The 21,503-nt window shown below is 36.0% G+C and overlaps 1 protein-coding gene across 1 annotated transcript; it reads left to right on the forward strand.

Moving 5' to 3' along the window:
* Positions 1 to 519: 519 nt before the first annotated feature.
* On the forward strand, positions 520 to 1,486 carry LOC134743176 (DNA replication complex GINS protein PSF1-like). Its single transcript, XM_063676559.1, has 3 exons — positions 520 to 787; positions 875 to 939; positions 1,019 to 1,486. The coding sequence occupies exons 1-3, from the start codon at positions 716 to 718 to the stop codon at positions 1,467 to 1,469; spliced, it is 588 nt and encodes a 195-aa protein (XP_063532629.1). The 5' UTR covers positions 520 to 715; the 3' UTR covers positions 1,470 to 1,486.
* Positions 1,487 to 21,503: the final 20,017 nt, after the last annotated feature.

Here is a 21,503-nt window from a genome sequence, read left to right on the forward strand (position 1 = left end):
TATAAAGGTCCCTCCACACTCATGCGCGAATCACGGCGCGAAGCCGCGAACGCGAGTGTGGAGCCTAGTTCGCTGATAAGCGAACTCCACACTCGCGTTCGCGGCTTCGCGCCGCGATTCGCGCATGAGTGTGGAGGGCCCTTTAGACCAAGCTACTGCAAGCTTGCATTTGATAGCCCAGACTGTGCAAGTGTTATTTAAACGTCCTAATTTCATATAAGTTTGAGGTTTAACTTCACGTCCCTGTCGTTAGTTAGGTACTTAATTCAGGAAGGTGTGACAAGTTCTTTAAGCAATCTACCGCAAAATATCGCTTCATTAAGGCCTCGATAAATCTCACGTGATTTGGTGGTTTCGCTCCCCTAACTTTATCAGCCATAGTCCGTTCGTTAATTTTTGTCTCATTCTTACTGTACTTCTATCTCAATTTGTCGCGTTTATGAGTCGCAACTCGCAACCGTCTGTAGAGCCCATAAAAATTCTAAAAATTTAAGTTAGTGATTTCATTGTTGTCTATGGACGTTATGTTAAAATGTGCAACGCATTGTGCACTTGTGCAGTTTTAACCGAAACAAAACAACGAAAACTACATTTAGGGGTTATTAAACAATAAATAGGGCTTTTTTGTTATATTATAATTAAATTTTCGCAAATTTATACATAATAACGACAGTGATAACAAATACGAATGTGAACATAAATATTGCTTGTCAAAATGTTTGGTGAAAAAGTTATAGAACTTATAAAAGAAGCAGAAAGAAATCCTGAGACTATTGATCAATTCAATGTAAGTTACTCAAATGTTTAAACAAATTATGAAGCTAAAAGTAGACAAAAGATAAATCTAAGTCTCTTATTCTAATACTATTTTCAGGATGAAAAGATACGGCAAATCTTGGAAGAAACGCAGTCGCTATTTCAAATGAATATGAATGATGCGTGAGTACTACCCTCTTACCTCTTACTCCACTTAAACCTGTAAAAAGTGTATATTTATACACGTTAATTTTAATTTCAGAAATGCTACATCAGAAAACAAATCGCTTTGGACAACAGTGCAAGTAAGGCACTCAGCTTTGGAACGTAATAAGCGCTGCTTGCTAGCGTATTTGTACAGTAGAATGAACAAGATCAAGACTCTACGCTGGGAGTTTGGTTCTGCCTTACCACCGGACGTAAGAGAATTACTCTCCGATGATGAATATGACTGGTTCTCAAAATACTCAACCAATCTAGCAACATACATGAGATCTTTAGGAGAGGATATTGGCTACAGTGGAATAGATTTGACAGAAAATCTTAAGCCTCCAAAGTCACTGTATATTGAAGTGTTGTGTATGGCGGATTATGGCAAGTTAGAGCTTGAAGATGGTGATGTGATAACTTTGAAGAAAAATAGCCGACATTTTTTACCAACATCTGAGTGCCAAACATTAATAAGACAGGGCATTTTGAAACAAATATTATAACTATTATTTTATTGTTATTTTAAAACATGTGGTTTTAGTGATAAAAAACATTGTGGCGGTCCATATTGAATTAATAAACAATTGAACTGAAATCAGGTATTATCTATTAATTTGTTTTAAGAGGATAGTGGAGGACCGCTTGTCCATAATGAACATATTCCTCATTTTCATCTCTGAATATTGACATTTTGGAAAATATTTTTACACAATATTTGATGATTATTAACCCTATGCCCCTTCATTTGATTTTTTAATATTAGGTATAAGAGGTAGGAGCAAAAAAATTTTCATATAAATTTTAAAAAGCTCCTCTCTTATAATAATAAAATAAAAAATCAAATGTACCTAGGAGCATAGCTATATAACATTTTCTATAATGTCAATATGCAGAGAGGAAAATGAGGACTATGTTAGTATGAATTGGTATGAAAAACCAATCCTATTAATGTTCTGTGTACAGGTTACAGAGTATAATGCTATATTTACAGGTGCTTCATGTTTTTGGAATACATGTGTAAGAACTTGCTTTACTCACCAAGCGCTATCCTACTCTAACATTATTGTTTTTGTATATATCTATCCTTATTACTCTTAAGTGGTTATCACATATCGATTGTGAGTATTATGGTTCGACCTGGATATCGACTTTGCCCTTACATGCCGTTTGAAATTTAATTTGAAAAGAATATTTATATTATTTTAATTTTAAATTTCACATCTCTGTCACCCTTACGGATGTCGCAATTAGCTTCTGAAATATACCAAAATATACTTTTTTTTTCTTAAACATCTCTTCATACGTCATAATTTCATAGAAATTTGACGTTTAAAATAACACTTGCACTGCGTGTGCTATGAAAATCGTTGCATACTTATCTTGGTCTAACTCTAGTGATATAGCTGAGGGACCTGACGAGCAAAATTTTAAACAGAAGTATAATTTTTCAGAGTACTTGAGATACCTACAAGTTGAAAACCCAGTAACCCACGCGACGGCCATATCTTCCGTCGCTAGTTTCCCTTTGCGCCCCCCTCTTAAGTGACACCTTTCTTGCAACGTCTAATACCCATATTATCTCCGAAATCCCGTGGTGTGCACATGGTGCGCATGTGTCATAAACTCATAACCCGGAAGGCGCTTTGGCGCGGAGCCAGCGGCCCGACATTGACATGTGGTCGGTGGACTTCCCAATGCCAACATTAGTGTACAGATGGTGCAAACATACCTAAATCAGTTAGGGCCGTATGGGCAGAGGGAGCCGTCGGCCCGTAACCTACTGATACCTAAACGTGATTACTATATAACATAGCCATTTTCAACCAAAAGGGTAGTTATTGTCGCTTGTCAGTAAGGCGCTATTTCCATATAGCTTCAATTAGAAATCAACCTTATCAACAAGCGACAATGACCTTTTGGTTAAAAACGTCATATTATGTCTATATACCGGGTGGGTAAAATGATCGCGGTTTATGATGTCATAAGTGCCCAAAATATTTGCGGTCTATGGATGAGGTCTTGGTGGCTCAGTTGGCAGAGCGCTGGAGTATCGATCCAGAGGCCGTGAGTTCAAGTCTCACCCAAGGCAGTAATTTTTCCACTTTAAAATTTATTCTAAGCTCAATAGCATCGTTCGCAAACGTTTCTGCTTGTTAAAAATTAATTTAAAATATTAATTATTCTATTTGCTTTTGATTTTCGGTTAAGAAAAATCATCCACAACACAAAAACCCCAGGGCACCGTGCATCGTAGAAAATTATTTTAATTTCAATATTAAATTTGTTTGAAGGCTATCCTTGACACAACTACTTTCACGGGTTTTTACCCGGACGAGCTCCAGAGTACATTCACACAGAGGGAAACGGCAGCATTGGCAGCCCCATTGGTTGGGACGCAGCCAATAAAACTTTATAAGTAAATATAGGTAGGTAAGTAACCGAATACTTGAGCTTGTAGGTTATTTATACTAAGAAATTTATAATTATGTAACAGCTTAAATAAAAAAGAAAATGAAGAAGGTCGAAGAAGGTTTCATACTATTTATTACCTCAGGAGCTACTAACACATACAGGCTGCTCCAAAGTAAAAAATCGTAAGTTGTTAATTTCTTCGTAACCGCTACACCGGTTGTTATGATAATTTGTATACCTACTGGTTCTAAATACCCTAATGCTTATGTACATTTCGGCTTTGTCCAATGGCTAGGGACTTCCTGTAAGTATATATAGTTTGTCAAGGGACTGTCTCATTTTAAACATACACTGAGAGAATCATACTATCTTTGTCTTACACTAGTACTAGCATCCAAAAGAAAAGGATGAGTATAGATTTTTTTGTGCCTATTTACTGACAAGATTTGCTTGACCAACTATATATATATTATCCGGGTACACTACATTATCGTTATCCTGTCTCTCCATTAGTTGGAGAGACAGGATAACGAATGAGGAGGTGCTAAGAAGAGTGAGTGAAAGAAGAGCTATTCTGAACACTATTGCAAATAGACGCGGGAAAATGATTGGACACTTAATACGACACGACTACTTCTTTAAAACTATCCTGGAGGGGCGGATAGGAAGGAAGCGGGGTAGAGGAAAACCCAGACGCAGCTTTTTAGATCAAGTGAAAGAAAAAGTAGGGGTCGTGTCGTATCAAAAAGTCAAAGAGCTGGCGCGGGATAGGGAAAGCTGGAAGATACTCCACCGACAAGAGAATAACTCTTAAGTTAATGATGATGACACTACATAATTCTGAAATTTTTTATTCCGAATGTTAGAAGCGTGATCATATATTCCTGGTCAGGCTTAACCTATAAACACTAACCTTTAGCTTTAAGTTTAATTTATTTGTTATAAAGATAAATAAAGATGCGAAATAAAGATGTTTTATTTATTTATTTATTGCAATAACATTCAACGCAAACTTTCAATTCAACAAACCCATTTGAATAACAAATAACCAGACGGTGCTACTTTATTATTAAGTAGCTCGAAAGTTATCCAGACTCGTCCCCGGTCAGCGTTTTACCTAATAAGATACTGCAACTTGCGCTATAACTTAATTTTATGTGACATTAACGTGTTTTGCTGATAAATCGACAGAGTTCGCCGCCGTTTCATGCTTAGCTGGGGTGTCGTTCTAATACCTAGCGCGGGCGTGGGTCGGATCTACCGCGAACATTGGAATTCTAAGACCGTTTCGCTCTTGTCAATTTGGAATGAGAGATGGAGATAAATGGATTTTGATTTTCGGTGTTCGCAGTAACTTTCGAACGACTCGAAAAAATCCAATATACATTGAGAAGAACGAATATTAGGCAAAAGTGTAAAGGCTTCTTCAATTACGTATAAGGTTACCTTATTTAAAATTACTATGGGATATCGAACCAATAGAAGTTCCAGACTTAAAGATCATATAAAACTGGTACGGCAATCGGCTAGGCCGCGCTCGCGTCACCAATGGGAACACACGAAAATTGTTAAATTCCGTTGGATCTACTTTGTCGCCCCGATTTATAGGATGTTCTGCATATTATGAATGGCTTGTTGCACCACGTGCACCTGCAAACGGCTCAGCGTGAACTGGCTTGATTTATAAGAGTTTTGCTTTATTTCTCAGCTTGTTCGCTTGCAGTTTTCTACAAAGTTTCACTTTCCACAAGTTATTGTTACAAATTGCTTGAATATTTTCGTAACTGGTTTTTTATCGTTTCTTATACCTACTTGGGGCCTGTAACACGAGTACTTGTACTCATCAAACGATGACACTTTTGTCCAATAACATTAAAAAATTATGAAGTCTTAAGATTTCCTAATTTCATACAAATTAAATATTATTTTCAATGTACGCTGTCATCAGTGTAATTGACGTTGCTTATTACAAAATAACTACATTGCGTTGCGTCTTAGAAAAAGAGCGCGCAAAAGAGCCGCTTCATTGTTATGCAGGGTAAGGGACAGCACCAACAGCATCCTGGCCATGTATGCTGATACCTGAACCACTGTAGTGCACTCCACATGTGCTTTAAGTAAATAGATATGTAAATATGTAGATAGTTAATAAGTTTGTGTGTGTACCTACTAACATTAGTTGTAAGATTAAAATGTGTTACTAACCAAATTGATCCTTTGTTGGTCTTAAATAAATTTAATTTAATTTAATTTAGAATAAACTTTAAAGTGTGCTAAAAATCATAACAAGTTATTTTTAAAAGTCGCTGAGCAAATGTTTATCATTTTGAGGAGTAGAGCCTACAGTTTAATTTTTTGCTCCTGTTACAAGCTTAAGGGGCCCACTCATTACCAGTCTGCCGGATGATAGAACAAAAATTTGACAGTTCCGAGCAACTGACAGGCCGATATCGTCCGGCGGACTGGTAATGGGTGGGCCCATTTACATAGGTACATAAATAAATTATTTCAATTTACAGGTCCCACCCGATTTGCCATGGGCGTCCACATAAGTAGCGAACTAAACCATTTGCAAAAAATTTAAACACCAAATGATAATAATTTTATCTACAAACATATCGTTAGTACTCTAAAATGCGTTCAGAAACCGTAGGAAATGACCAGCATTATTACAAACAATTTTACTATGAGAACTTTCTTATCTGTGGTAGTAGGTAAAATTTGTACTTTAATGTTATTACGTTATAGATTTTTGTAAGGTTATGAGTATTTGGAACAGCTGTCGAAACTCAAGTGGGTCTCTATTCTAGTATCCATGGATATTAAAACAGTTTACGTTACGAAACGTCAATTCAGTATGTTTTTAGGGTTTCGTAGCCAAATGGCAAAAAACGGAACCCTTATAGATTCGTCAAGTCTGTCTGTCTGTCTGTCTGTCCGTCCGTCCGTATGTCACAGCCACTTTTCTCTAAAACTATAAGAATTATACTGTTGAAACTTCGTAAGTAGATGTATTCTGTGAACCGCATAATGATTTTCACACAAAAATAGAAAAAAAACAAAAAATTTTTGGGGTTCCCCATACTTGGAACTGAAACTCAAATTTTTTTTTTCATCAAACCCATACGTGTGGGGTGGGGTATCTATGGATAGGTCTTCAAAATGATATTGAGGTTTCAAATATAATTTTTTTCTAAACTGAATAGTTTGCGCGAGAGACACTTCCAAAGTGGTAAAATGTGTGTCCTCCCCCCTGTAACTTCTAAAATAAGAGAATGATAAAACTGAAAAAAATATATGATGCAAGCTTCTACCGAAAGTTGGTTTGAACGAGTATATAAGTTTCAATGTAAGTAGTAAAATTACATTAATGAGGCATTCAAAAGAAAAAACTATGAATAATTTGAAATTGCATCATAATATACATTACCATGCAATTTGGAATTACTTTTCGTTTTTAATTCTTTTTTTAGGGTTCCGTACCCAAAGGGTAAAAAAGGGACCCTAACTAAGACTATTACTAAGACTCCGCTGTCCGTCTGTCCGTCTGTCACCAGGCTGTATCTCATGAACCGTGATAGCTAGACAGTTGAAATTTTCACAGATGATGTATTTCTGTTAACATAACAACAAATACTAAAAAGTACGGAACCCTCGGTGCGCGAGTCCGACTCGCACTTGGCCGGTTTTTTTAAATATAAACGCACGACATTTGATCTCGAGTGACATGAGAATAGGGACTTCATACGTTTGTCTATAATTAAAAATAAAAATAAATCGTCTTGACGGAGGATCGAATTGCCGCCATTACTGTTGTCATTTGTTTGTTGGTATTTTGCTGTTACGAAAGTAGAATTGTGAAAAGTTGTTTGTAATTTACATTTTAATTGAAAATATGAGTAGTTTGTTTTTGTATTTGTTCAAATTTATTTTTATTGCATTACTTTAATATCTATAGTCTATAAGTTTAGTAGATTGTTAACCAAGGGATGAAAGGCACTCAATTCTGCCGAGGTATTTTGGCGCTCGAACGCAGTGAGAGCGCCAATAGTCCGAGGCAGAAATGATGCCTTTCACCCGAGTTAAACACTCTACTTTTCATTTCGAATACGAGGAAAGTAAAATGCATGTATTTTGTTAAAAACATGGTTAAGTATACATTTTTATAGTATTTCTTGAGGTTACCTTCAATTAACAATTCAGGCAAAAGTATCGTTATTTATGGAATGGAGAGTCAAATGTCAAAATGGAAATTTTATAACAAATCCATTTAAAAACTCAAATTTCAATTGCGTATCGTAAAAAAATTAAAAAAATCGTACTTCGAACGTGAAATGCTCTAGTGCAGACACGTATCATTTTCTGCGCACCTTTTAGAACAACAATGACTCTCTTTCAGAGCATGAGAAATGAAAAATATTTTACAGGTAGCACTAGTAGCAATGCAGGTCATTTCCCTACGGTTACTGAACCCATCTTTAGAGTACTTATGATATGTGTATAGATAAAGTAGTGTATGCAACTGTACATAATAAAATTAGGCCTTAAAACACTCGTGTGATTCTATTATGAAACTCGCTAACGCTCGTTTCATAAAACCACACTTGTGTTTTAAGGCCTCTCATTATGTATCAGTTGCATAAACTACTATTGCACGATCTATGAGGTAGGCGCACTTACACGGCAGACAAACTTCGCCCCCCTTCACTTATAAGTTACTCAGAAAATTAACTACTTATTGAGTATAGAAAGGTAGATAGGATAGAAATGAGAAACCATAAAACAAGATAAAAAAAAACACAAACAGCTCACTGCCGTTCCCGATGCCAATAAGGTGCCCATGATGTTTGCGGTGTTTTCACGCTGCTGGAATTATAAAATAATCTGATACTTTTTATGCTTTTCGGTATATTTTTGTAGTAAGATGGTGTCATGCTCTTGTAGCTTTTAATATTTTTTAATTATTTGTATACAACGCATATATACTGAAATTTTTTTACATCTTAATTTACACGTAAAAAAATTTGGCTTCGGCTCCAGTTCCCTAGATTTTCAGCAAAATTTGACTTACGCAATATTTTTTACGAAAGTAACATCCGTGCCTTGCCTTAGGTACAATCATAGAGTAACTTATACTAGAGCGGTACTGTCATAGTAAATTTTGTAACCCCAGTAAATTCACTGCCATCTGTCGACACACTTTAAAACTAAAAATGAAGATTTATAAAAATACGATAGAATGTATTTAAATATAGATAAATGATTTTTTTTATTTGCATTAATTATTTTTATGATTTTGACCCATGTTCTTTCACTGATATGCGTTAAAATTGTTAAATAACAAACGAAACCGTCAACGCCATCTATATGACTGTAGGCCAAAACTAGTAGCGCCCTCTGAACGAGAATCAAATTTTCTTGATTTTCGAGGCACGTTTTTTCCTTAAGACTGTATCCATCTATTACGGAGTTATATCTATCTTTGGTACAATGTTCAATTTATGATGCAATTGAACACGTGAATGCATCGTATTTAATGTTGATAAACATCACGATATGATTTGGATAAACCCATTTGTTTACTTTTAACACTTGCGTCGCAACACATGTGACTGAAAGCTGAAGTAGGTATGAACGTGGGTTTCCCAAAGATAAACGACGAACAGAATCGGCCAATGCGTGTGATGCGAATAGGCTAATGTGTGTGTTAATAGGGGAATAGACACACTCTACAGCAATGAATACGGGTTAATTTGTTTGGAACTGTTACACAAAGTAACCAGTTAAATAAATAAATATTATAGGGACATTCTTTCATACACAAATTGACTAAGTCCCACGGTAAGCTCAAGAAGGCTTGTGTTATGGGTACTCAGACAACGATATATATAATGATTATACAAATACTTAAATAGGTACATAAAAAACATCCATGACTCAGGAACAAATATCTGTGCTCATCACACAAATAAATGCTCTTACCGGGATTCGAACCCAGAACCATCGGCTTCACAGGCAGGGTCACTACCCACTAGGCCAGTCCAGTTTCCATTGCTCTTGATTGCATGTACTATAAGGGAATACCCGGTAATGATAGACAAATTGGTTGCTTATTGAGCTCATCAGCAGTTCTATCAGTATCATTTGTCTAATCAAGGTTGAATGATAAGATTAAGTTTGGCCTGTGAAGTATTTTGATGTATCTTTCTTCAAATATTTAATTAGACCAATTCTAAAATAAGTTCAATTAATTAAATAAAATTTTATTTTTAACCATTAAGCGCCACTTGCACCATCCGTGGGGTTAACCGGTTAATTAAGAGGCCGTAGTCGATTTTGGAGCAAAAATTTAATATTGATAGATTTAATCGTTAAAATTATACACGTTTTGTTACGTAATATCTAAATAACAAGTATTGGTTTCTATTAGCACATTTTCTCATCTTGCCTTTTAATAATAAGGTCGCGAGCGTGCGTCACCGGTAATATATGAAGAAAAGGGGCAGTTTTTAAAAATTCGTCAAAAAATTATGGTGGTAAATTGTACAAATTGATGTATAAGAATAGTTTCGGCAAATGTTGTAGATTGTTTAAGTATCCAAATTACGTTGAAAGTAAGTCGATTTTCAGAGAAATTGTTACATGTTTTGAAGTAATTTCTGGAGAAAATCGAATTCGTTTAACTTTCATTTCCTCGAATTCTAAGTCATATAACAAAAATGTAATCTGATAAAGGTCAAGTACAGAATATGTGTAATACAAATTTACCATTTTTAGCAGTCCAAACTTTACGAAATTTACAAATAAGAGCGACAAAATCAGTGCTTTACGCGCGTTTACCTAAACGTCCTTCAGAAAAAAAAATCATTACTAATTTAGTGAGTCTGTTTTCAAAAAATTGATCTGATAAAAGGCAAGATAAGAAGACGTGCTAATAGAAACCAGTACTTGTTATTTTAATTTGGTAACAAAAGGTGTACAATTTCATCGTTTAAATCTATCAATTTTACATTTTTGCGACTAAAATCGAAACCGGCCTCTTAACCAAGTGTCAAATTGTACTGATAACCGTGGTAACTCCAGGTTTAACCGGTTAACCCCGGGTTAGTGGAATGGTGCAAGTGGCACTGAAAACTAAAGTAAATAAGTTTGTTTCTATAAAAAAACCGACCAAATGCGAGTCGGACTCGCGCACGAAGGGTTCCGTACCATTAAGCAAAAAACGGCAAAAAAATTACGTTTGTTGTTTGGGAGCCGCACTTAAATATTTTTTTTATTCTGTTTTTAGTATTTGTTGTTAAAGCGGCTGCAGAAATACTGAAAACTTCAACTGCCTAGCTATATCACGGCTCATGAGAAACAGCCTGGTGACAGACAGACGAACAGCGGAGTCTAGTAATAGGGTCCAGTTTTTACCCTTTGGGAACGGAACCCTAAAAATCAAAATTCCGCCATCCGAGAGAAAACAAGTGTAGCTTAAAAATAATAAAATCTATTAGATTTCCTATCGCAATAATATATACGAGTAACTAAGATTTGATTTTGTCTAATTTTACATAAATAACAGGTTTGTTATGTGGGCTGCATCCTAGAGTATGCATTTGAGTTCCATCTAACGATCACGAAATGTTCTTAAGGTACCCATACGAGTATTGCCCCTACTGGGACAATACTGCGATACTTCGCAACAGTAGGTAAATGGAAGGAGCAAATAACCTGCCAAGACTTTTCAACTCCAGTGGGCGATTATACCAAAGATAGATATAACTCTGTAATAGATGGATACAGTCTAAGGAAAAAACGTGCCTCGAAAATTCACGAAAATTTGATTCTCGATCAGATGGCGCCACTAGTTTAGCGCCACCATTCTCTCGTATAGAGGGCGTTGACGGTTTCGTTTGGTGTTTATAATGTTAACGCATATCAGTGAAACAAAATGGGTCAAAATCATATAAAAATAATTAATGCAAATAAAAAAATCATTTATCCATATTTAAATACATTTTAACGTATTTTTATAAATCTTCATTTTTAGTTTTAAAGTTTGTCGATAGATAGCAGTGAATTTACAGTGGTTACAAAATTTACTATGACAGTACCCGCTCTATCTTATTATATCCTCTTTGGCGATTACTGAGCAAGGGGTTTCCGAGCGAGTACTGCCAGGGCAGTCATGCGAGGCGAGCTACTCGCATGCACCACTTGCCCACTTGGCCGGCTAATTGGAGTTGTATTGTAAGACGTACGACGTACTGCTAGAAGCATTCGGACTTCGGTGTGTCTATGTCTAATATTAGTTTATTACTTCCCGCGAAACCTCTACAGTTCGTTTAACTTTTCACGCGAGCGCTTAGGTACAACTGTGTATACTTACATCTGTACATACTTACATCGAAAATGCTTTACCTACATTAAATTTTAGGAATAAACCCGTACTTTTCATTTCACGCCTAATAGTTCGGCCTAGCCTTAGTTTTAGCAGCCAGTTAGAGTGCCAACGTTACTAGGGCACTAAGGGAGGCTTTAAGGCCGGGCATTACGAAAGAGAAATCTCCTAACACACACCTACCTACCTACACATGTTACAATTCTGAATTATCCTTTAACCATTATCCAGCCAGAGGCGAGCCCGTTTTTTTTTGGGTCGCAGTAAAAAAACCTTAAAACTGTATGCTGATGAGGAGTATCTAGTGTGTAAATCCAATAAAATGGAATACCAAATCTGAGCGTAGCGAGGGATTCTAAAATCGAATCCTGAGCTTAGTGAGGGATTCAAGTGTTAACGCCCAAGGTGGAAATAATTTGGCTACCATGTTTTTCACATATAAGGAAATTATTATGTTTCCAAATATTATTTGACCTAACAAAATAGTATATAAAAAAAAACATGTTCTAGAACAGAAAAGTGCCTCTTTGATCCCTCCTAGCAGGGAAGAAAAGTGCCACATTGATCACTTCTAGCGGGGAGGAATAAGCCCTTTTTCGAATAGGTGATGTGAAAAAAATATTTCGGAACAGTAAAACCACAAAACTATAGGTATAGTCCAAAAGCTCCCAACTATGGTCCAAAATTAACTCTTATGTCTTTGTTCAGGTGTGACTATTACTTGTATTTTGTAAATGGGGTTGGCAACTGTGAAAGGTTAGCGTAGATGGCGCCATCATAGCTTGCCCCTGTCCCTAGTGTTGCTTTATGTGATTTGGCTTAAAGAGTTGGCATTCAGGGTATAAAATAAAAAAAATAAAAAAAAGAATTTGACACAATTCTGGCCGCTGGCGCCATCTGAAAAATATTTCGCCCGGCCATTAGGTATAAGTCAATTACATGATTTTCTTTAATTTACCTATGATAATGGGGATGTGGACAATCTTTGAATTTAATAAGGAAACATAGTTTACGAAACCTACTTAGTTACATGAACATTTAAATAACAAAAAACATATTAAAATAGATATTAAACGTAACAGATAAAAAAAAAGATAAATTTTCGAAATTTAAATATTTTCTCAAACATGCAATAAAATATATATATTATGTTCTTCATATTAGGCTGGGAAGTATAACGTCTCAGGCGCGGCTAGACGAGGTAGAGGTCTTTAAGGAAGTGGCTCTTTTTTAATTTCCATTTCACATATATTTGTGACAGCATTATGGCATTCAGCCATAAAAAAACTATAACCAATATTTGCTTTTTGGTTCGGAATGACATTCTGCCAATACGCCTAAAAAAAACAATAAACGATATTTGATGTATTTTGCAGTTTTATTTGTATAGAATTTCCAAAAAAATAAAAAATAATTGCTACCCTATCCTAATTACAATTTAAAACTAATAATTCGCACTAATAATTACGGTATCTGACCAACATTTGTGTCAAAAGAAAGCGCGAAATAAATAAAAAATCCGCTCCTACAATTCTTCATTTTCTCTTAGGATGAAATAAATCTCACAAGATATTTCAACTGACACGATTATTTTATTGCTTATTATTTACTTATTTATATATTGACAGCATAAAATACCTGATTTTTTAGAACCTTCAGACCTTTAGACCGCGGACTGGATGCACGCAACTTGATTCCGTTTCCGTTCATACAGCGCAATGTAACAATGGCCTTGATTTGTCGCTCGCTGTGCCGCTGGTCGCGTGTGTCCAGTCCGCGGCCTTAGGCCCTGGTCTGCAACAAACGTCGTAGGTCGCGTCCGGCGTGACGTACGACGTACGAATGCTTACTATGGAAATGCACTATTAATAGTGCTCTCTCAAACGCCAGATGCGGCGCACGGCGTCTGGCGTGTGAGAGAGACCACTATAGTGCATTTCCATAGTAAGCATTCGTACGTCGCGTATAGCGTCACGCCGGACACGAGTCGCGACCTACGGCGTTTGTTGCAGACTTAGGCCACAGAATAAGTGATAGTATCTAGGCCTTCGATATATTTAGCTACCTACAGAGAACCCTTGACTCGGGTAATCCTTTATTATATACCTATGTACAATATCCATTTGAATAATGAATAAATGTTTGTGGTTTGGTGGAAATTTAATACCAACACACTATAAATTTAATTATGTAACAACATCAGATCTGGAAATTAGGTGCCTTACTACTGAATTTTGAATCCCAACAAAACATAAATGTGAAAATAGGAGCCAAGTTCTATATGTATTAAGAATAGGTATGCATACTTGCATAGTCGACTTCACCAACAAATAATTGAAATGCTAAGTTTTGAAGATAAGCAGATAGGATAAATTGAAGCCCAAGACTAAACTTGACTTGGATAAAAATACTAAATAATAAAATTTTAAATAGATTGATAGTGTGTTTGTTTTTTATACTTTAATATTCCTATCTATAAAAGTTTGAGCGATATTTATAAAATTTGGGGTTTAGGTCAGTCTAAAAAATCTTATGTTTGATAGATTTTGAGTTAAGTATAGTGTCACCTGACACATGTTAATTATTGTTAATTGTTACGTCGCCAGTTCCTATGAACTTGGCTTGATACGCTGCCGCGTAAAATGATAAAATATCTCAAAAATATCTGAACACGCACTTAACGCCTTGACAATAGAAGCCGGTTCAGATATTTGTGAGCACCTTCGTCGCTCCGATATATCTGATGGCGACTGTACCAGGTACGGTACGGATAGGTATTTTTCTGTCTTTTAGTCCACGGACGGACATGGAGAACCTGTAATGGTTGACATCGGAATCTTAAAAAATGCTCATTTTCGAAGGTATCTAGATGAATATTGCAGTCTAATATTTATCAGCGCTGCTACTTTAGGTACAACCAGCTGCAAAAGTACATGGCCACTTTACAAATGAATTCCATTTGCACTTTTGCAGCTCGTTGTACATAGATTCCTAAACTAAGCAAAGCTTTGCATAGCGCTAAATCTTCATAGTTAGTGTGAATGTTAGGGAATTGATTGAAGCCTGGATGTACTGTAGCAATTTGCCTAATTAGTGATTCCGTACGGCGTTACGTTAATTAACAAACACTACTTAATTAACGACACTTAGTTACCTGCGTGTCCGATAAACGGATATGCACTGCTATGAGTATATTAAGTTAGCGCTAGGGAGTAGACGAAAACAGTAAAAATAAAGGCAACAAAACTATCTAATAAAATAATTCACGTCTTAACTTGCTCTTAGATTTTTAAATAAAATTAATATTTTAACAATTGTCTCCTATTTGCCTAATTTAATCAGGCATATATATTTATAATAAATTAGGTAGGTATAATAAACTACGGCATTATTTCCTCGGTCATTTTACTATGTCGATGTAACTCGATGCCATAATTGCCTTAAACTAATGCGTAATTCTGTTCGGTATGTGCTGACTATAGATGCCATAAATAATTCGTTGGCAATTGTGTTTCCATTTCATTGTCGTATGACATTTAGTGCGCGTTTCCGCAGTACGAACAATCCCGACAAATCTCAGTGACGTTGACAAAGTGTCGAGCGGCAAAACAAAAAGTGGTAGTGAAGAGCCTGGAGAGATAGGTATAGGTATGGCGCAATTGGTGGAGGATGAGTGACGTGACGTGCACGAGCCGCATTCATGTCGTTTTATTTACCTTAAGGGGCTACCCGAGGTTTTCATTGATTTTTGACAAGCTTTGAATCGTATCTCCTACTTTTGCACTACATATAGCATAGGACGGCTATCGGTTCTTCAATCTTTTATCTCGTCGGGCGACAAGCAAAAGTCACTAAGTACCACCACAAAGTTCATAGCCATAGTGAACCGTATTATTATCCGAATAAGGTTAATTTTTGTTCAATTATTTTACAGTAATTATAATTAGTGAGTTGCTTGTCACCTGACGATCTCCATTTTTGTCTACCGGATTTTGAAAGAAATGAATACTTATTTATTTATGTTCTTTTTAAACATTGTCTAAAAACACTTTTTTCGTATCTAGATTGCTGTGAATAATCTTACATATACCATAGAGTAACTTATACTAGAGCGGTACTGTCATAGTAAATTTTGTAACACTTTAAAACTAAAAATGAAGATTTATAAAAATACGATAAAATGTACTTAAATATGGATAAATGATTTTTTTTATTTGCATTAATTATTTTTATGATTTTGACCCATGTTCTTTCACTGATATGCGTTAAAATTGTTTAATAACAAACGAAACCGTCAACGCCATCTATACGACTGTAGGCCAAAACTAGTAGCGCCCTCTGAACGAGAATCAAATTTTCTTGATTTTCGAGGCACGTTTTTTCCTTAGACTGTATCCATCTATTACGGAGTTATATCTATCTTTGCATATACGAAATCTACATATTTGGGTTCGTTTTGACGTCTAAAAATTTGTCTAAGGTTTTAATTTTAAACTAATTAACAAAAGTTATGGCCAGAAAACCAGTTTTTTGGCCTAAAATTGTTTAACTTTGATGCCAAATATCTCGAAAGCAATAAACCTTGAAGGAAATATGGGATACTATATTGCTTAAAACTGTTGCTGTTACTTAAACCGTACCCAAAGTGCAATTTTTTTTAGTGTCATGACAGTTTGGCCAGACAGGAACGAGTCTTGTTCATTCACTAGGTAATCAGTAAACAGTCGTAAGAACAAAAAAAATATTTTCCAAATCGGTTCAGAAATAACGAAGTTATAAGGTGACATACTTACATACAGTTTATTATTTTTTAATTATCACACCGAGTTTGAGGTTTGTACATATTATGTTCAACCAATACATTTTTTTGGAAGTATAGGATTGAAAATTAAATTTCTTTTTGTATAGCGGCAATAGATAAACACACTCAGAAAAAAATACCTACAGCTGTATGAAATGAAACTTTCTACGAACGGATGTACAGCGTAAGCTTTACTAATAGGGTTCCCTTTGTCACCCTTTAGGAACGGAACCCCAAAAAAAAATCCCAGTAAAACTTGAATTTGAACAGGTTAGAATTATTATTAGGTTGGTACTTAGAAATGTAGGAATAATTCGACCGTAAAAGTAATTCCGTGTATATTGATTATTTTACCTAGTGTACATTTCTCCGAAATTATATCACGTTCTGTGCTACTATGTTCATAAATATTACATTTTAATGCATTTTGATATCAAATATTAGTGTATTACGTTGGCTTCAAAATGTAGTTACCTACATGGGTCGAGAGGGACGCACTGATTTTAATTCCTGCAATTCATGCAGACAAATATGTTCATAATTGTCTACATGATGAAATCTGATTTGAACTCGAAACATCTAATCCATAGCGTTATTCATAATCGCGTTACTGGCCTGAATTAGCTATAAATCGTTTGTCGCGGTGGAAAGATCGTGTTACGCATTTCGGTGGCTGCCATTCCTCAACCCACAAACGGAGCGGCAGCTGACGTTCACGAGGGTTCATCATACATAGCCATTAACCACTATACGAGTTTTCGCCCGGGAGGCGATTGGTCATGGATATCTGTTCCTGCCCCGCGGTCTATAACTTCTGTAGAATAAACAGCTTAGTTAGACGAAACTTGGTCTTCACCTCTTTGGTCACTAAAAGCAAGGAAAACTTTCAATTTGATTATCTGGAAAAAAACTGTACGGACGCTGTTACAAGTTAGCCACTGCAGAGCTTATCTGCTCCCTGGGTCCCCATTCATCTTTTATTGTTCTGATTAAATTCTTTGTTGCTCGTAAACAGGGTCGGCTTTCTTAGGACTGAATAAACTTTATTGTGCCTTATACTCGCCTTAGCGCCCCTTGCACCATCCCACTAACCCGGGGTTAACTGGTTAAACCTGGAGTTACCATAGTTACCAGTACAATTTGACACTGGATAAACGGTTTAACGGGTTAACCCTGGGTTAGTGGGATGGTGCAAGTGCCGCTTAGGGTTTACTGATTGCACCAAAGTAATTCGTGTTGCGTTTAGCAGCCTAAGCCGTGTTTTTACTCAGTGTTTTGGGCAAACATTTGTTTAGAGCGAATGTTTGCTTCAGCTGTTCAGCGGACGTTCGCTCAAAGTAGAAAATATCTGTTTTCATTTATTGAGGAAACGAACAGTTGTTTAGTAAGAACAAAATAGTACTGAACACCTGAACAAAGTTCGCTCGTGCTGTTGCGTTTTCACCGTCCGGTGTCTGTACGGAGCTCTGAAAATCCTCGCGATCATGGACACTACTGAAAATTGCCTTTGGCTAGGGTAGCGTTTATAATCATTCTAATACTCGCTAATTTATTATAAAAATGGGAAAAAATCTTTTGTTTCCCACGGCGGTATTGGATGTAAAAGTTTTTAAAACAGAGAATGAAGAAATGCTACGGAGTACGCACCACATTTCATTGTATCGGCTATTTATTTATAAGTATAATATATGATGATGTTATGTTGATGTTGCTGATGTTAAACTATTGTATGTTATTGTTATGTTGTCGCATGTAATTTAAGAATACTGTGCTTACCCCTTAAAGGCAGTTTATAAAGGACAATCATTTCAGAACATCCGTTTTACCTGCATAAACTGCATATCAATAACCAACAACAAATAGATTGAATTGAATTGAAAGCATCGTTTTTCATCGAAACTTTGTTTATAATATCTACATTTTTGATTCTAAATTTTCAATGAGCTGCAATGCTTTTTCCTCCATCGCATATAATTCCGCGAAAAGATCACCGAGCACGTACAACGCCGAAAATTCTAAACAACCATTCGCTCGCCTGTGACGTCACTTTCACTGAATGAATGAAAGAGCGAGCAATCGATCGAGCAGTCCAGTCCAGTCGATCATCAGATCACGTAGAACGAACACGTTCGCTAGCTGAAGTGTTTTCATCTACCGCAAAAACGAAGGATTGCTCGCTCAGAACTATTCAGAACACTTAGAGTGAAAGTTCAGAGCACTTTTTTTCATGAAAGCCACAGCAAGCTGCCTTGTCAATCCAAAGGGGAATATGATCTTTATGGGTTTAATCAGATTTCCTCGCTAATATTTTCGTACTTAATTTCTAAGATAATCATGTAGAAGCCGTGGTTTACCAAAAAGCGTGCAGTGCCGTGGTTTACACGACCCCGGCATAAACCGCATTACATACATTTTACTGTAATTTTCTTTAAACTCAGTTTAGGAGTAAGCTTGACTTTCCTAAGACGAAATCTAAGCTTTGTCACTATAGCCATCATAACTCGTGACTCGTGACCCGTGTGTCCAAGAGCGGAAACGTATCCATTACTCACAGGACTGCCACTGGCATTTGACCGCCTTTTTACGTAAAATTTCACACAACAAAATAGAAAATTCCCAAGGAAGGAAAGCGTGAAAAAAACGATGTAGGGGGATTGTAGGGGAAAAGCCGGGGAAAAGGAGCGCTGCGCGCATCATAGGTACTATACTAGAAGGTAAATCTAATTAAAATAGCCTAATCTAATGGAGCCGTAATCCGACTGTCTGCCGCTGATTCATAAGTGCTCGTGTACGGAGTATACAGTGCGACATAAAATAGTAGAAAATAAATGAGGGCGCCACTTCCTTCGTAACTGCCACATTTTTAACGTAAAAGGCACACATGGCAATTTTAGTATGGAAATATTTTAGTTGCATTCTTCCATTTTACTTAATTTCTACTATTTTATGTCGCACTGCACTTTTTCCTCCTTTTTTTTATCGTTTTTGGCCAAATAGAGCAACGCCATTCGTTTTTTATGTTTTCTATCGGAAAGATAGTATCGCTACCGGATTTGTTGTTCTTTAAGTACCGGGAACTCATAAAAGTTACGAGAGTTACTCTCAATATTTTTTCCCTGTTAGGCAGTTAAATTTCTTTGAATTATTGCAATCAGAAAATTCGAAATTCCCCACTGAATAAGTAACATCAAGGGCATCAAGGGCACTCTCGTCCATTCATTTGTTGCTTGTCATTGTCATCTTAAATTTACAATATCCTTATAAGGTAGGTTTGGCATATAAGGCCCGGCGAGTAACAAGGCCCAGCATTCGAAAATAGCATTTGCACTAGTGCAATGATTTGAAGTTTGAAGTAGCAGATATAACGAGCTGGCAACAACTCTAGATTTCGCACGCGCTGCTATTTTGTCAGTAGAAGAGATACAGTCATCCATACAGTCAAAAAGGGAGTTTTTTACGAAGACATAGTTTGGTTTTTATCGAGTGTTTCTTGATTTATTCGGTATATGGGTGCAAACAGAAGTTATCATACTGTATGAGAAAGAGAAAAACTATAATTTTATGTATATGTTTATATTAAAATATTCTCTATTATTCTTGAACTTGTTGTGTTGCACTGTCAGTGCAGGTAACAAGGCCCGGTCCCGGGCGTTATTGAACGTATGAGATGAATTAGAAAATTTAAATATTTTAATTTTTATTAAATTAAAGAAATACAATTTAAAATTAAATAAATAACTACTTAAACATAGAGTATAAAAATTAAACTAACCTAAAACATAAAACCCAATCATAAAAAAATGCCCCGTCCAACAGATCGGCCTGCGGCATGGACCCCATTACGCCGGCGGCGTTATATTTAATAGTTATAAGTACTTAGGTACTTACTGACTTACAAAATTATAAGTGTAGCCTCAATGTTATTAGACTTATTGATTCTTTAAAAAGGCTTAAGTTCAATAAAGCACAAAAAAAATTTCACTATGTAAAAAAATATTATTTTTCTTTAACAGTAAGTGTTAAAAGAGCTGTAAATAACGAAAGTTTAATTTTAGTTTTAGCCTAATATTTTGGTGTAAAATAGATAATTTCTTTTATCCTTAGTATAGTAAGGCCCGAAGCGAATTACTTCCACTAATTTAAAATATCCTTCCGTTGTGAAGAGACCGAATATTGTTTTTTGTATAAGTTTTAAGTTAAAAACGATTAAAATCTATTATTGCTGTCGAAAATGTTTTTTTTGCGGGCCTTAATACACTGCTAGTATTCCTGCCCTCACGGCAGCTACCAGATTCCGTGCTGCTATTTCAAAATGGTCTTAGAAGACCTTCCCTTAATGAAGATTGGCGGCGACAGATTTTGGAAAAACATAGTGTGCGAGAAAAAGGTCATTTTTGTTAAACAGGACAGGATCAAGAGCTAGTATTGGACAAAAAAAAATTACGGCTAGAAAAGCCACAAATAGATTAAAACTTTTTCTATACGATTTGTATGAAAATTAAAACTCGTCGTCGGTCCTGGATAGTAATGGGATCGATTGGCATAAAAAAAAAGGTTTGTCAAAAATGACCTTTACCTCAGATCCTGTATGTTTTTTCCAAAACTTTAAAAGCCAATCTTCTTTAATTTGAAATCGAGGGAAGGTCTTCTAAGACCGTTTTCGCGTAGCAGCACGGGATCTGGTAGCTGCCCTCACTGACCCAGTAAGTAAATCCACCCTGTATTAAGTGAGTTTTACATAACACCCTGATAAGTATAAAAATATTTCAATTTAAATTAAGGTGGGTCTTATATGCCTCACGTATATCAGTTGTATTTTAAATAAAATCTGAGTGAAGTTTATTGTCCCGCGATTTTCTGGGTTTGTGCGGCCAGTATCAAAACATCACCGCATAAAAAACCTAACCGACCGTATGAGTTACGAGGCACCGTTGGACC

This window comes from Cydia strobilella, chromosome 1 (assembly GCF_947568885.1).
Source record: "Cydia strobilella chromosome 1, ilCydStro3.1, whole genome shotgun sequence".
Lineage (NCBI taxonomy): Eukaryota > Metazoa > Arthropoda > Insecta > Lepidoptera > Tortricidae > Cydia > Cydia strobilella.

What these genes read in the sequence shown, in the direction of transcription:
- LOC134743176 (XM_063676559.1), top strand. Translation starts at nt 716, where the DNA reads ATGTTTGGTGAAAAAGTTATAGAACTTATAAAAGAAGCAGAAAGAAAT. An exon ending in AGACTATTGATCAATTCAAT is followed by an intron (nt 788 to 874) that starts GTAAGTTACTCA and finishes TACTATTTTCAG; the next exon opens with GATGAAAAGATACGGCAAAT. An exon ending in CAAATGAATATGAATGATGC is followed by an intron (nt 940 to 1,018) that starts GTGAGTACTACC and finishes TTTTAATTTCAG; the next exon opens with AAATGCTACATCAGAAAACA.